The sequence below is a fragment of the Lepidochelys kempii genome, chromosome 1 (assembly GCF_965140265.1).
Source record: "Lepidochelys kempii isolate rLepKem1 chromosome 1, rLepKem1.hap2, whole genome shotgun sequence".
Taxonomy (NCBI): Eukaryota; Metazoa; Chordata; order Testudines; family Cheloniidae; genus Lepidochelys; species Lepidochelys kempii.
The window spans coordinates 218091473-218107601 of record NC_133256.1 but is presented as its reverse complement, the minus strand read 5'-3'; the positions used below and the strand labels follow the sequence as shown (position 1 = coordinate 218107601).

At 47.0% G+C, this 16129-nt stretch overlaps 1 protein-coding gene across 3 annotated transcripts in view; it reads right to left on the bottom strand.

The window, feature by feature from the left end:
• The window catches only part of PRMT8 (protein arginine methyltransferase 8), a 99735-nt gene extending 84148 nt beyond the window's left edge, over positions 1-15587 (bottom strand). Inside the window, exon 1 of one of the 3 annotated variants that reach the window (XM_073314535.1) lies at positions 14581-15587. In XM_073314535.1, the coding sequence (XP_073170636.1) occupies positions 14581-14655 (75 nt within the window). In that variant the 5' untranslated portion in view covers positions 14656-15587. The remainder of the gene's footprint in view (positions 1-14580) is intronic. The other 2 variants (XM_073314525.1, XM_073314543.1) reach the window with 2 other exon arrangements.
• Positions 15588-16129: the final 542 nt, after the last annotated feature.

Here is a 16129-nt window from a genome sequence, read left to right as displayed (position 1 = left end):
CTCAGGTTGGTTGGGATGGATCACATGACTAGTCATATGGATGGTGTGCTTTCTAGTTCCATGATTGGGCAATCCTGCAGTGTGTGATTAAAGGCTAGCAGAAGTCATTTTCACTCTGGTTTGCAAACAGAAAGATTGTGTTTTCCATGAGTCTCTAGGAGCTGTTGTAAAGATCTAGTTGTTTATTTACAAGCAGTATAAAGGGAGTATTGACCCAATCCCCTAGAAGTCTAATCCATCACCCAGGCCTTTGGCTCTCTGATTCCGGACATTTCTGTCAGGAAATTGAAGGGGAGAATATTTCCTTTGCTGCTGTTGCTGCTGCAGGTGCGAATTGATGACAATGAATAGCCTTAGCAGCAAGTTGCTATGAACACATCTCCCCATTCTCATGTTTTCTACTTCACTCCTTCCATTTCAATTCCCAACCCCACTAAAGACTTTGTAAGGTGGCCCCTCCCCTACTGTAGACTTACAGAACAAATTTTGTTTGACTAAATGAATTTTGTTTCAAGATACAATGGTTTTTCACTTAAGGGAAACTTCACCTTCAACGTGCTTAACTTCAGCAACATCAAGATAAACCCAGAATTACTAAAAAGAAAAGGAGTACTTGTGGCACCTTAGAGACTAACAAATTTATTTGAGCATAAGCTTTCATGGCATCTGATGAAGTGAGCTGTAGCTCACGAAAGCTTATGCTCAAATAAATTTGTTAGTCTCTAAGGTGCCACAAGTCCTCCTTTTCTTTTTGCGAATACAGACTAACACAGCTGCTACTCTGAAACCTGCCAGAATTACTAAGTGCTGAAAATGGTAGAAATGAAAAGGATGAAGCATGCACGATATTCTGTGCCCAGTGAAATGTGCTTCTTCTTCCCGTCTGCTCGCCAGCCACACCAGTGGCTTGGTGCTACTCTCACACAACCTTGTCTGTAGTGAGGAAGAGTGGCCTCACTCTGGTACAGAGGAGATTAAGTCACCCTGTTGGGCGCAGCTAACTCCACCCTACACTGCCCCCTTCACAGGAAGTATAGGGGTGGGACAGGAAATATAAAAACTACATCCTGCAGCTCAGTTGAGGCTGGACCAGGGAAGGAGGCAAATGTCCCTCCGAGGGAGCTGAGCCACCAGCAGAGTGCACAACCAGCAGCGGGCAGAAAAGGCAAACCACTGCCCTGAGAGGTGGACAATACTGCAGAGGGAGTGAAAGAAGGGCTGTGAGACTGGGAACCAAGCCCCAGTGACGATGGAGCATCCCCACCAAGAGCCAGTAGGAAGTAGCCCAGGGTAACAAGACTTTGGTCCTGTTGTGCTGCCAGGAGGCGATGCAGTGACCCCACGTTACCCTGCTGACCCTGTGTTGGGACCACCCATCATGTCAAGTTCCCTGGACTGGGACTCAGTGGAGCAGCGTGGGCCCAGTTCCCCTTACCCCTCAGGGCTGGATGCTCACTGTCCTTTAGGCCAGAAGGACAGAGATACTGTTTATTTGCTCAGCCCACAACCAAGCGCTCCAACCATTGATTGTGGCCTGCTCAGCCCTCATCCTAGAAGGCCTGAGCCACTGACTATTGTTGTTTGCTTGGCCAGGAGGCTGGAGCTATAGACTGTTTCATCGCTCAGTCCATTCAGGAGTCCTGAGTCCCAGACGGCATTGCTTAATCTGCTCTTGCCTGGGAGGTCTGAACTTTAGCCTGTTGAATTGCACAGCTCTCAACCCGGAGTCCAGAGCCATAGATGCTAATTGTTTACTCCAGCTAGGAGGCCTAAGAGAGAGACTGTCGAATGGCTCAGCCCCCACCTACAAGGGCAGAGCCATAGCTGGCTTGATTGTTGAATCCTCATCCAGGAGGTTGATCAAGAGACCGGAGCTGTAGGCTGCCTGTTGATGTGTTGAACCCTCACCCAGGAGGTTTGAACTGTCATTTGCGCAGCCACCAGGCAGGCCGCCCAACAACTTCATCCAGCAGATATACCAATTCCCCAACACCACCAGCGGGGGTGCCCTGAGCCTGAGACACGGTAGGCTTACACTCCCGCTCTGTAGAAACAAGTTTTCAGTCCACGAAGGCAGAATTATCTAATGGCTATAGCAAGGAATTAACATATTGTCGGGCAATGAGTTCAAATCCCAGATGAATCACTCCCTCGTGGAACTATCCTCTCCAAATACATGTTACTCTGAATAACACAGGCAGGAAGTTAAGTTCACAGGGTGTCTACACTGCAAGTGAAGGGGTGATTACAGTAGGCATACCTACAGTGTTTGGGAAGGCATACCGATGCAAGCTTTCATCTAGCTAGCATGGATAATCATAGTACTGATGGCATGGTGGCACAGACTGATTGCTCATGTAAAATGCTGCCAGGGACTTAGGTTGCTAGCCTATGACACCACATCTTCACTATATTGTTACCTGTGCTAGCTGGATTAAATCTAGCACAAGTATGCCTACTTGTACTACAATCACACTTACACTTGCAGTGTGGACATACCCACGGGGCTCAACCCTCAGAAATGCTGCCTGTGAAGTCAATCAAAGTTGGTGGCACTTAATATTTCACAGCATTGGGACCCTAGAGAAGAGACTAGACCCCGATGTGACTGAAGGTCAAATGTGATGTCTCCTTTTGCATCAGTTGGCTGAGCTGTACAATTAGGCAAGAAGCTAAATCTGATTGTCGGGGGGAGGGAAAAGAAGTGGCTTCTCGGATGTGGCCTGATCTTTGCTGTGTAAATAGATGAACAAGAAGTGTTTCACCCAAAACATCAGTTTAACATAGATTTCTGTGTTTACTATTCATTTTTTTTATAAACCCTATTTATTAAAATATTCATCTTCCATAAACACTATAAGAAAAATCATCAAAGCATGCAGGAGAAAAAACAACATGCCAGATACTCAGCTTGTATCAGCTGGCAGAGCTCCATGGACTTCAATGGACTATGCTGATTTACATCAGCTGCTGTATGCAGCTAGACAGAAATTCTGTTTCAATAGAGAAAATGTACTCTAGTCCTGTCTCCGCATACTCCCCCAGAGACTTAATAAAGAGCTTGAATGAGGGAGAAAAAAGGCAAGATACTACATCATGGGCTTGATTCCGATCTCCATTTACACCAGTGTAACATCATTGGCTTCAGTGGAGTTACTCCTGATATACCACTGTAAGTTAGGTCAGAGTCAAGTACAGTAGGTGTATCCCATACCTCAGATCTTACATGATCTATATACAGCCCCCATCCGTAAATAGTGTCTGATAGCCTCACCATCTTTAATGTATATAGTATCTTTAATCTGTATATAGTATCTGACAGCCTCACCATCTTTATAATGCTCCTGTTAGGGTAGAGCTGGGGTATTATCTACATGCACCGATGGGGAACTGAGGCACAGAGAGACTCAAGGTAGATCTACACTTTGAGATGGGGGTGTGATCCCCAGCTCAGGGAGGCATACCCACACTAGCTAGCTCTGATCAAGCTATTACGCTAAAAATAGAGAGGCTAACCAGCCTGAGTACATGCCTAGCATCTCAAATGGGTACATACTCAGATCGGCTAGCCCCTTGTGCTGCCACGGCTATCCTTTATATTTAGCGCACTAGCTCTCATTGTCCTAGCATGTCTCCTTGAGTTGGGAATCACATCCCCAGCTTGAAGTGTATACGTACCCTCATTTACTTGCCCATGGTCACACAGGAAGTCTGTGGCAAGCAGGAAGCTAAATGTGGGTTCCCAATTCCGAGGCCAACACCTTAACCTTAACGCTTACTTCTCTATTTATTGTGCCCAGGTCTAAGATTTCAGCTAAGAATTTTTTCTCTCCATAATTTCCTTGCATATGTTTTGTTACTGGAATCTTCACTTCTGACTGGAAAGCCAAGACAATCAGATTTATTTATGATGCCGTAACGTTTCACTCTCAGAATACAAGGAGAAATTATTTTCCATCACTGCACTTAACAGAGTTTTCAAAAAAGCAGTCTTGGCAGTGATTGTCTGAATCCTCCTCCTTTCCAATTCTGATGTCTAGCTCTCCAAATTGTTAATCCAATGAAACCAAAATAATCCATCTTCCATTCCAATTTTTCAAAGCAAGACTCAATTTTTGTGTTTGCAGACAAAAGGGACAACATTTTCGCTGCCTTTTAAAATTATGTCTTTATTTTATTAGATTGAGGCGAAAGGCATCTCCAGGACCACAAGGTTCAATACACTCTCCATCATAAAGCCCATATAATTTCCTATTACATTATAGGAGCTAAATTGTGTCCAGCTTTTGCAGATGCTCAAGGGTGGGGAAAAGGCTCAAGGGACTTTCCACTCATTTGTGCCTCTGTGTAGCAGCAGAACACAGTCATATTCTCAGTGCTCAGGACACACAAAATCTCCATAAAGACAGTACTCACAAGTGACATTAGCTGGCCATGAGAAGGGGTAGAGGATTGCCCACTGCATGCTTTCTAAGAGTGGGCAACTGCTGAACTGCAGGTGGCATTGTACCTCTGTGAGGGCACCGCTGTAGCATGCCAGTACATGCTAGTGGCTGAGGAGTCACATCTGGCTCTAAGAGTAGTTCCCTTGCTCCTTAATATGGACGTGTTTTTATGTTATTGTATTTAGGGAATATTCCCACAGAGGAAAGAAAAATGGGTTAGGAAACCCCAAGTTATCACAGAACTTAAAATCCATCTGGCACTTCCCTTCAGTCCCCAAAATACAGGCTTGACTGTAAACCAGGTGCTGTTGCTGAGCATCCCAGCATGGCCAGTGAAGTCAATAGGAGTTGCAGGTATTTAGCTCCTATCTGGCTCATTCACTTAGGCTTCCAACTCCCAGAAACAGCCTATGAGTCTTCTGAATAACAGCCAGCTTCTCTGCCCATAGGCTTTAGATTAAACACTTCTGGCACCATGCTCAGGAGCAGCGCACAAAGAACGCTACGCAGCTTCTCCATGCATAAACAGCCAGGCAGAAGCAAGTGCTGGCACAGCTCAGGGGAACCAAGACTAGATCAAAGTCAAGCGTGCTGCTGAAGCTGGTGGGCAGCGTACTAACCAGCAGAATGCTCTGAAATCGGAGCCCAAAGCAACTGACTTTGCCATTCACCGGCCACTACTATTTTTATCGGTGATCTAAAACTAGTTTACAAGTAAAAGAGGTTAGTGTAATGTCATGACTAGAATGTGCCTTGTCCCTTGTCCCCTCCTGGTACCTTTGGGAACAAAAGTCTGCTACCCTCCTAGCACAAATCACCACAAGCAGGGCAAGGAGGGCTGGGTGGAAGGGAGGCAAAAGTACTAATTCCATTCTCCACTCTGACGCAGCCACCCAAGCGGCAGCAGATTGGTCCATCCTAAAGGGGACAAGTTATCCCCCATCTGCCTACTGAACCATCTAGTGCCAGTCACTGTCAGAGACAGGACACTGAACTAGGTGGACCAAAGCTCAGATCCAGGACGGCAATTCCCATGTTCCTGTGAAGAGTACACACTCTCCATGCACTCCTCCATGCACACTCCTGGAGCTCTCTTGGGTTAGTGTAGAACAACAACAGCCTCAAAGCAAGCACAATCCGTCCCTTAATGACCCCAGGACAAACAGCACATTCTACACTACAAAACAGCATATAGAATCATAGAATATCAGGGTTGGAAGGGACCTCAGGAAGTCATCTAGTCCAACCCCCTGCTCAAAGCAGTACCAATCCCCAACTAAATCATCTCAGCCAGGGCTTTGTCAAGCCAGGCCTTGACAATATGAGTAATTAGACCGGACATCAACAAATGTGCTATAGTGAATGACCCTATACTGGCAAGGAACACAGACCAGAGGATCCAGTAGGTCTTGTCTATCTCTAAGTTCTATGATTCTTATTAAATATAAACATTCCTGGATCTTATTTTATATTATTAATGCACACCCCAAAATACCTTCATTATAATGAGTCAGGATAACAATGTAGGAGATGCCCTAATTCTGGGAATGTCCTGACTTTTTAGTGTTTGATTTCACAACCCTGAACGTTGTATTAATTCTGAGTAGGGATAGAGAGCATTTAATTACACTGGGCATAATCCTCACCTGAGCCAAATGTATGTCCTGCACAACTGGAGTGGGGCGGGGAACGTGGTTCTCAGCCAGAGTTCCATTCCCCCAATCCTGGACTGGCTAAAAACCAAAACAGCCCCCACTATAAATTAGAGCATCTGAAGGGGTAGTCTAAGTTATACTGGCTGCAGAGGCAAGGCACCAGCTGAGGATAAGATGGAATGGGATGCGCTCTGCTTTGCTCCCTAATCAAGCTCTACACTACTTGAACATTCCCCTGTGTCAGTGGGAATTCTCAGGTGCCCCTTTAGGATAATTTTCTGGCTGCTTTTCACTGTCTCAGCAGCACAAAGCAGCTGGAGTAGAGCTAGCTGGGATGTCTCTGGAAAAAAATATGGGTTTTTTATCAGAAAATGCTGATTTGTTGAAATCAAAAGTAGTTGCAGGGCAGGGTCAATTTCCACGACTCTCCCAAGTCAATACCTGTTTTAACCTAAGTTTCAAAATTATCGAAACACTTGACCCAAGCTGAAATGGTTTTTGGTGTATCGATTCACAAACATTTTCACAATTTTGACTTTTAGTCCTGATTTGGGATGAGAAAAATATTCAAAATCTCAAACTCCCACAGGATGGGAACACTGTTTCCCGGACAGCTCTGACTGGAGCATGGGCTAAGGATCTGGTCCATACAACTCAGATACGCTGTTTATCATCACAGCTGGCATTGCAACTGTCTGCTCTCCAGTGTTACAAGATTCTGGGACACGTGACCGCTCAATACAGTTGAAAGACATGTCACAAGCTGTTTTCTCAGTGGTGACATGCTACAACCCGGCTGGCACTGTGCCTCAGAATGAGTCAGAGTCCATCATCACTTCCACTACCCTCCTGTCCCATCTCTCTTGGTGTAAGCAACTTTCATTCGGCGGTATTCTTTCATGCATGGAGTTCTGAAGTCATGTACTGAAACAAATAACATTATGCTTATCTAGTGTTTTTCATCAGTAGGTCTCAGAGCACTTTACAATGGATGTCAATATCATTATCCCATTTTACAGATGAGGAAACTGAGACAATGATTTGTCCAAGGTCAACCAGCTGGCCAGCCGCAGAGCCAGGAATAGAATCTGCGTCTTTTCAGTCCCAAACCAATGATCTAGCCACTAGGCCATGCTGCCTCTTGCAATAGCAAAAATCTTCCTAATAGGTTTTTAGTTTGTGTTGAGTTTTACTTTAATTACTCATTGAAAAGCAAATCCCATGCCACAGGAGTGCCTGGGAAATGAAATCGTACTCATGAGCCACAAAGTAATTGTGGAGACTCAGGGCTGCAAGTAGCCATCACAGTTTTCCCACTCATCCATCCATAGTGGGGTGGCTGGTGGATTTGTGTGGTTGCAGATCCACTGAGCTTCTCATTAACACAGACCACCTTAATGTCTTCATCCACCGTGGCAGAGAAGGAGCTTTCACAGATCTGGGCTCTGCAGTATTCAGAGTTCACATCCATATTTAAGGACTACTGGCATCCTGCATACCAGAGGGTACAGCAGAATCACATGATTTTCATTGTGTCTGTGGCCCTCTGTACCCATGGAAGAGAACCAGGACTTTCTGTAAGTATAGAGGGAGGTTGATGTAAATGGTGGATTCTCTGTAACTTGAAGTCTTTAAACTATGATTTGATGCCTTCAGTAACTCAGCCAGAGGTTAGGGGTCTATTACAGGAGTGGGTGGGTGAGGTTCTGTGGCCTGCAATGTGCAGGAGCTCAGACTAGATAATCACGATGGTCCCTTCTGATGTTAAAGTCTATGAGTTGAGGCACTAGACTGGGACTCAAGAGATTCATTTCTTGGCTCTTCCACACACATCCTGTGTGACCTTTAGCAGATCACTTAATCTATCTGTTCCCCATCCGTAAAATGGGGATATTAGTACTTCCTTTCTCCCATCCTTTATTTAATCTCTTTAGATGTTGAGGTCTTCAGGGCACAGGCTGCCATGCTATGTGCTTGTACAGCAATTAGCACAATAGGAGCCCGGTTTCAGCTGGAGCATCTAGGTTCTATCGTAATAAAAATAGGGCTATTACAGGGACTGCAAAATGCAGTAAAGTGGGGGGCATAGATTTCTCCCCCTGCCTGACCCTCCTCTTCCCCTCTCAGACACCTCATCACCACCAGCAACCTGACCCTCCTCTCCTCAGCCCATAAACCCCTACACCCACCCCATCCAAATTTGAGTGAGTGGTGTTGCAATCTGGCACACAGGGTTGCAACACCACACACGTCTGATCCAGCCAAGAAGTGGTTGGGCCCTGGCCCATGTACTCCTGCCCCCAAATCCACAGCCTATGGACTATGACATCAGTCAGAGATGTAAATGGTACATGTGGATGCGTATAATCATTGGATGGTTTATTACAGGGGACTTAGACTTCAGCTATGTATATAACCCCTATCACTATAGCAGTCAGGTTATAAAGTCCTTGTATCACTCATGCCTTCATGCCTTTTTTTCACACTACTCCCTGCACCTTGAACAGCCACTGACAAGGGTCAGGAAGGAATTTTGTTCCTGCCAATGTATGCTGGGAGATTATTTTTTTTTTAATTTCTTTCCTCTGAAGTATCAAAGTTGGTCACAAATGGAGATAGACAGAGTGGGCCAGGGACTCTGAGGTGACTTTGAGTATTCTCTCTCTCGGGTACTTGGCTGGCTGGCTCTTGCTCATATACTCAGGGTCTAACTGATTGCCATATGTGGGTCGGGAAGGAATGTTCCCCCAAGTCAAATAGGCAGTGACGCTGGGGTTTTTTAGTCTTCCTCTGCAGCACATAGGTGTGGGTCATTTGCCAGGATTATCTCTGTACATCTCACTTAATTATTTCCCTGACATTCCAGAAGCCTCAGGCCCTGGTGCATCTCAGTCTCTCCTAGTCTCTGCCTGTGGCACACAATTGTCAAGTTTCCTGACAATTGTAATACTTTGGTCTTGTTTCAGTTGTTCAGTTTAGTGTGCAGGTGCTGGGTGGTACTGGGAGCCTGTGATGTATAGCAGGTCAGATTAGATAATGTGGTGGTCCCTTCTGGCCTTACACTCTATAAGACTATGTATCAAGCACACACCGTCTCCTCCTGAAATCTCATGTCTTTAGACTTGTTTTCCATTGCTAAACTCAGCTCTAGAACTGACATCTCCTTCCTCCATGCCCATTCACATTAAAAGAATAGACCGAGCAATCTATGCAAGTGCAACAATAGGGATTTTTGGGACACTTTGCATAAATGCTCTTCCAAAAGCAATTTCTCCTTTCCCTTTATTTTCTATCTTTCTGTCTTCCATTATTGCTATAGGGCCCATTTCTGAACCCATTACTCACATAAGCAGCCCCACTGATGTAAATGGGACTGGTCATGTGAATAAGGATTTATAAGATCAGTCCCATAATTGAGGCACTGATCCCAAAGCCCTATTCCCATGAATAGCCCTACACTGAAGTCAGTGGGATGGTTCCTGAGAATAAAGCTCTGCAGTATTGGCTTTTGGACTGTACACTCGTCAGGAAGAGACCTGAGCCAAATCTTACAAGCCAGCCATGAGATGAGCTTCCATTGACTTCACTGTGAATACTATGCACAGAGGGCTTTTGGTTTCAGCCCCCCGTCTTTTATTTTTCTGTAAAGCACCATGTGCACCCAGGGTGCTGTATAAATAAAGAAATATAAAAGGCCCTGCTAATGAATTTCTTTGTAGAAATGTTGGCAAATAGAGCTCTAATGGCCTTCTCATACATAAATACAGGGCTTGATACAATGCCCATTGAAGTCAATGGTGGGGCTCTCCTTCACTTCACTGGACATTGAATCAGGCCCATAGGACTATATCCACAAAGGGGACTTACACTCAGCATTGCAATGAGTAACTTCAGCTGCCCTGGTACCCAGCGGAAGCCTCAGCCCGAGGTTAGGCACTGTGGCTCCCCACATACTGCATGGGGAGAATTAGACTCCTAAGAATGGTTTCAGAGTAACAGCCGTGTTAGTCTGTCTTTGCAAAAAGAAAAGGAGTACTTGTGGCATCTTAGAGACTAACCAATTTATCTGAGCATGAGCTTTCGTGAGCTACAGCTCACTTCATCGGATGCATACCGTGGAAACTGCAGTAGACATTATATACACACAGAGACCATGAAACAATACCCCCTCCCACCCCACTGTCCTGCTGGTAATAGCTTATCTAAAGTGATCATCAAGTTGGGCCATTTCCAGCACAAATCCAGGTTTTCTCACCCTCCGCCCCCCCACACACAAACTCACTCTCCTGCTGGTAATAGCCCATCCAAAGTGACCACTCTCTTCACAATGTGCATGATAATCAAGGTGGGCCATTTCCAGCATAAATCCAGGTTTTCTCACCCCCCCCACCCCATCCCCATACACACACCAACTCACTCTCCTGCTGGTAATAGCTCATCCAAAGTGACCACTCTCCCTACAATGTGCATGGTAATCAAGGTGGGTCATTTCCAGCACAGATCCAGGCTTTCTCACCCCCTCCCCCCGGGAACACACACACACACATAAACTCACTCTCCTGCTGGCAATAGCTCATCCAAACTGACCACTCTCCAAGTGTAAATCCAAGTTTAACCAGAACATCTGGGGGGGGCGGGGGTAGGAAAAAGCAAGGGGAAATAGGCTACCTTGCATAATGACTTAGCCACTCCCAGTCTCTATTTAAGCCTAAATTAATAGTATCCAATTTGCAAATGAATTCCAATTCAGCAGTTTCTCGCTGGAGTCTGGATTTGAAGTTTTTTTGTTGTAAGATAGTGACCTTCATGTCGGTGATTGCGTGTGATTCAGAGAAGCCAGCACGCTGAGCAGGGGGCCACCTAAGCTAGCCAGAAGTGAAATGTTGAGGAGAAGGGTGTGGCCAAGCCTTGGCCCTCAAATAGAGTTAGGTGCCTACATTTGGACTGGAGGAAGATGCCGATCTCCACCTGGGCTTCACAGCTGTGAAGCCGTTAAGTACCCAAGCCAGCTCAGTTCTTTCTCAAAAAAAAAGAAAAAACTCAGGAGGAGGTGATGACCTTATACCCTGTAGTCCAGTGGTCAGAGCTGGTACTTGGCCCCAGCCCTCCTACCTCCAGGTGATTTCCCTACTACCTGGGCTATGGCATATTCTGATGTAGGGCTCTCTCAATTTCTCGTGTTGAAGTTGTTTCACTGAATATAAAATAAACATTTATTGGAGCTGGAACCTGGGTCTCCCCGGTGGGTGCCCTAACCACTGGGGTATAGAGTCATCCTCAGTCTCTCATCCTGACCCAATGAATATCGCATTCTTTATACAAAGTGGAACAAATTCTACTAGTGGGGGGCACCACCTGCTCCTCCAGTATTGTTTTGTGCCGGGGGCAATGCAGTAGGTGTGCTCGTAAGTGGCCTCTAAAAATCCCTTCTAGATCAGGCCCCACAGACAAGATAGGTGGGGGATTTTGAGGATCCCACTAGGGCTTAGGTGCTGAGAAGCCAAGCAGCAACAGGATTTAGACAGATTTGTGCATGCCCACACACAGAAATTTAGGCACCATGTTGACTTTGCCAGGGCAACGTTGGCATCTAAAGAATGTCAGTGTCTACAGGGTTAGTCAGCAGCTGAGCAGGGGAGTTGATCTAAATTTTTGTGTTAGATGCCTAAAGTGGCATTTTGGCACCGACATCCCTTTGCGGGTCTAGCCCAAAGTGCATATAAAAGAGTGTTAACACTGTAAATGTCTAGAAATTGATAAAATATGGGCCTAACCCTGTAAATCCCCTACTGGCATGAATAGTCCTCCTTTACTCACAAGTAGTCCCATTTATTTCACTGGGGTTTCTCGCATGAGCAGGAGTTTCTGGGACTGGGTCTATATTTCTTTTATTTTATTTTTTTTAAACTCAGTACGGTATAAGAAAAGTGCTTGACATACAGTATTTGTAGCCAGGATGATCTTAGATAATGCTGTTATATGTGTGGTGAATTTCTGTAATCCACTGTCCTTTATCACAAAATGGTAATGCTAAATGTATAGAATTGTCTTATTAAGAGCTTCAGATCAATATGAGTAAGACCCAGGTGATTTTAGAATAATTTGGCAGTGATGTTTTGGCTATTTGTTAACTGTTTTAACTGCTCATCTGTCTGAGTGTCTCACTTTTTTTATATACTGCCTGTCACCCTAGTACCTTAGTGCTTTAGAAAATTAAGAGTATGGGCCAGATCACCAGCTGATGTAAATCAGTGTCACTCCATTGACTTCAGGTGGAGTCAGTTGACACCAATTGAGGATACTACATAACTTCATTATGATAAGAACACAAACCAAGGGCCCTATCTTACATTCTTTCTGCTTCCAAAACAGCCCCTGGCTTCTGGATGAGCTTGGGGAGGGAGGCTCAGGGAATGCAGGTTTGAGCCCCAACTCGGCATCTTATGGTTTTACTGAATAAGGATGTTTGATAGTTAACTAGTTTCAAAAATACACCAATATTTAATCTGTTGCATTTCTAATTATGTGGGGCTCTCGTTTTCTCTCTCCTTTTTAAAAATTAAGAAACGTTAACAGCTGAAAATTAAGCTAATAAACGAGACAATATTTTACCAGATGTTATCAATGCATCCTTGCTGGCTTCATGCATAGACATATACAATAGAAAATGTCTATCTGCACTAGTCCAGTCTATAATTTTGCTCTCGTTTCACAAATCTTGCATTTGCATAGATTATAACGAGCAAAAAACCTAGCCCGTAACCAAGATACACTTCCTTTCCGAGTGCATTTTTTTTTTAAGAAAGCCATCCCTGCAGATGCATAATGCAGTGGGTGCAGCGTTGCACAAGACAGCAGGAGAGGGGATAGACACCCCCCCCCCCCCACAATGCATCGATATCAAGTTTAGATGGAAGAGAGAAAGTTAATGCGTTCAGCTCATATGTCCCTCCCCGCACCCCCGCCCCCATTTAAGGACAATGAAGGGTTCTAAAAGTAAGCAGCTGGGCTTATCTCCTCTGCCTCCAGTACTGGGCAGGACTCTGGGACCTCTGGTACAGTACGTGCCATCCGTACTAGGACAGTTTACAGATGTGCTGCCTGACTCCTTGCTATTTATAGCAGCCTCTTCTACCGCGGTACTCGAGGGGGTTGTAACGCAGGAGCAGGCATGCTCCTTTGATTTATTGCTGGAATTATATTCGTTTAAGACAACTCCGCTCTTCTCATAGCAGGGCGAGTGAAGCACGTCCCTGGACCTTTACCCCACACACCCGTTTGCAGAGATTAGTGTCCCTACCACGCAGACGCTGTTAGGATTCACTGCAAGGGAGACGGAGGGGGTTTGGGGCTAATCCCTTTTAAATAGCGGTAAAAGAGGGGAAACAGACAGAAGCTCGGGCTCGTGCCTTACCTCTGCAGGGATATTAAGAGAATGGAGGTCAGCTGTGTGTGTGAGAGAGAGAGAGAGGCTGAAGCGGAATAGGAGTGTGAGTTGGTTAGCATGCAATACCATGATGGATACACATTTCACGGCGCTGCATATCGGGGAACCATACGTTAAATATTCAGCAAGAGCACTGGGCATAGCCTATTCATAGAAGCCGAGCGGTTGGCGCTCGCTCGCTCTCCCACAGGCAGGCAGCCGGAGGATTTGATTCTGCCTCTTTTCCCCCGGGAGCAAGAGACGAGCCACAGCCCCTGGAAAGCCTCCGCCAGGTCACGGCGAGCTCAGTGAGTATCAGGTGCTACTGACCCCGTTACCGCTCGGACGCGTCTCCAGAGGAAAGCAGGGCAAGGCTGGGGGAGGCTGCTGAAGGACACGGAGCTAACGCGAAAATATTCTCTCTCTCTGCAGCACCCTGGAGAGCTCCTAGGGGCGGCTCACCAAGCCAGGCGAGAGCCTTCTCCACCGCCCCGGCCAACCCGCCAGCTTGCACGCGGAGCCGGGGGCTCTGCTTCCTTCCCCTTGGCAGCCGCGCTCGGAGCTCTCCCAGGTGCTGCAGACACCCGGCTCCCTAACTCCCTGGCAGGTCTGCGAAGAGCTGCCCGGGATGCTGCGGAGCTCTGCCTCCTCCTCCCCCCCTGTCCCCCCAAAACCAAAACCCTCCTCCCCTCCCCAGCCCCCTGCACACCCGGCTGCCCAGCGCTTGCCTGAGGAGCGTTTGCTCCGTCCAGGAACGGCCCAAGAGCCCAGCGCTTCCTTTGCCCGAGCCGCAAAGCACTCGGAGCTGCTTCGGATCAAAGCCTGCCGCCGGAGGGCAGGGCAAATTGAGGCGGAAAGTTCTTGCCATGTAGGGCTGGACGCACTGCTCGCGAGGAACCCAGCCAGGGCAGGGGCCATGCAAAAACGCAGCCGCCACCGTGGCAGGAGCAAGCAGAAGGCGCGGGGAAAGTTTTGCACCTGCTGCTGCTCGCGGGGGGGGGGGTGTCCGGGGATGGGGGTCCGGGGGACAGGTCCCTGTGCCTCGCTTCCTTACCTCGGTGTTCTCAGTAGCATTCTCCGCCATTTTCCTCCTTAGGAGCAGGCAGCGGGAGGAGTGTTTCATTCCCATAAGAGCCAGCCAAGGGGTTGGGGCTTGGGGCTGTGTGCTTTTTTTTTTTTTTTTTTTAAGATCTCCAAAACCTGGCACACGCACAAAAAGGCAACAAATTAATTTGCTTTGTCCTTTCTGCTGCCTCCACTGGCACCAATTTTCCTTTGACACTTCCAAGCTCTTCTTCCCTTTCCCCCTCTTTTCCGCCTCCACCAAGCTCTTGAGATGAGTTAGGAGGCAACCCCCTCTTCAGCTTACACTAAAGGCTGCCGGGCTGCGCGTCCTGCTCCCTCGGAGAAAGCGATCGGGCTAAAAAGGCAAGAAGCACCAACTAAACTGAACTTGGGCGTGCAGTGACCAGCGGGGCATCTTTGTGTCCTGTGGCTAATCTTCCAGAGGCAGAGGGAGCCAGAGACAAAGCAGCGGGGCCAGGAAACCATAGCCCCTTCCTTTCTTCTTTGGGCTCCTCTCTCTCTCTCTCTAAGTCTCCACTCCAGAAAACTTGCTTTTAAGGAAGGAGCCCACACTGCTCACGCTGGTAAAGCATTTGCTAGCTTCTTTCCGTGGCTATCTTCAAAAGGAAGCAGCATCCCCTTCCTGTTCTTGGGCTGGGCTCCTGTCCTACTCTGCGAGTTGATCTCCTGTACCTTTCTTGGGAGGCACAATTATATCAGTTCCCCCCACACACACACACACTCACAACTTTCTTCCTTCCTTCGCCCCCACCCCTTCGGATCAGCCCTACTTTTCTTTCCAAAGCCTCGCTGCCCTTGAGAAGGATTTTATGGGTCAGCCCATTAACTCCTTCTGCTCCGGCTTCTTTTCTCTTTGGCTTTGGAGGAAGCCTGTTTCGCTCTGGTTTTGTGCGTGTGCCTCTTCCTCCCGGCTGCTGTTTCCTGACTTACATCTAGCCTGAGCCTGCCTCCCAAACAGACTCCAGGTGCAGAAAGATCGCCCTTGTCTGAGCACAGCTACTCCGCAAAGCCAGAACAAGCGTTTTTGTTTGTCAAGCCCTTCCCTATGTCCATCCTCCTCCCTGGGAACTGTCGCTAAGTGCCCCCCTTCCCGCACGTTTCTCTGGTTCTTCCTCTCCCACCACCTTTTAGATTCATGTGGTCTTACAGCGGAGCTAGATTTGCCTGGCTCGTTTTGGTGGCTCTAGGGGCGGGAGGGGGTGTATGTTACACAATGCATTCCTGGGTCTTCACTTTAGTCCAGTGTTGATCTCCAACCCGCTGTGATCGGGTTGATCTCGTTGGGGGAGCGGGGTGAGAAAATAAAGCTAGAGGGGTTTATTTCACGTTGGATTTAAGTACCTGACCAACTTCACTACCATTCGTTGTCCTAACTCATGTCTACCCGTCAGGCCAACATACGTCCAAAGAGGCTTAAACATTTCTTTGAGTGCCTTTTTTAGTACACACATGCATATCCCCCCCACCCACCCCCACTCCCCTGCTCTTTATCCTTCTCTCATTTTGGCAGATATTTT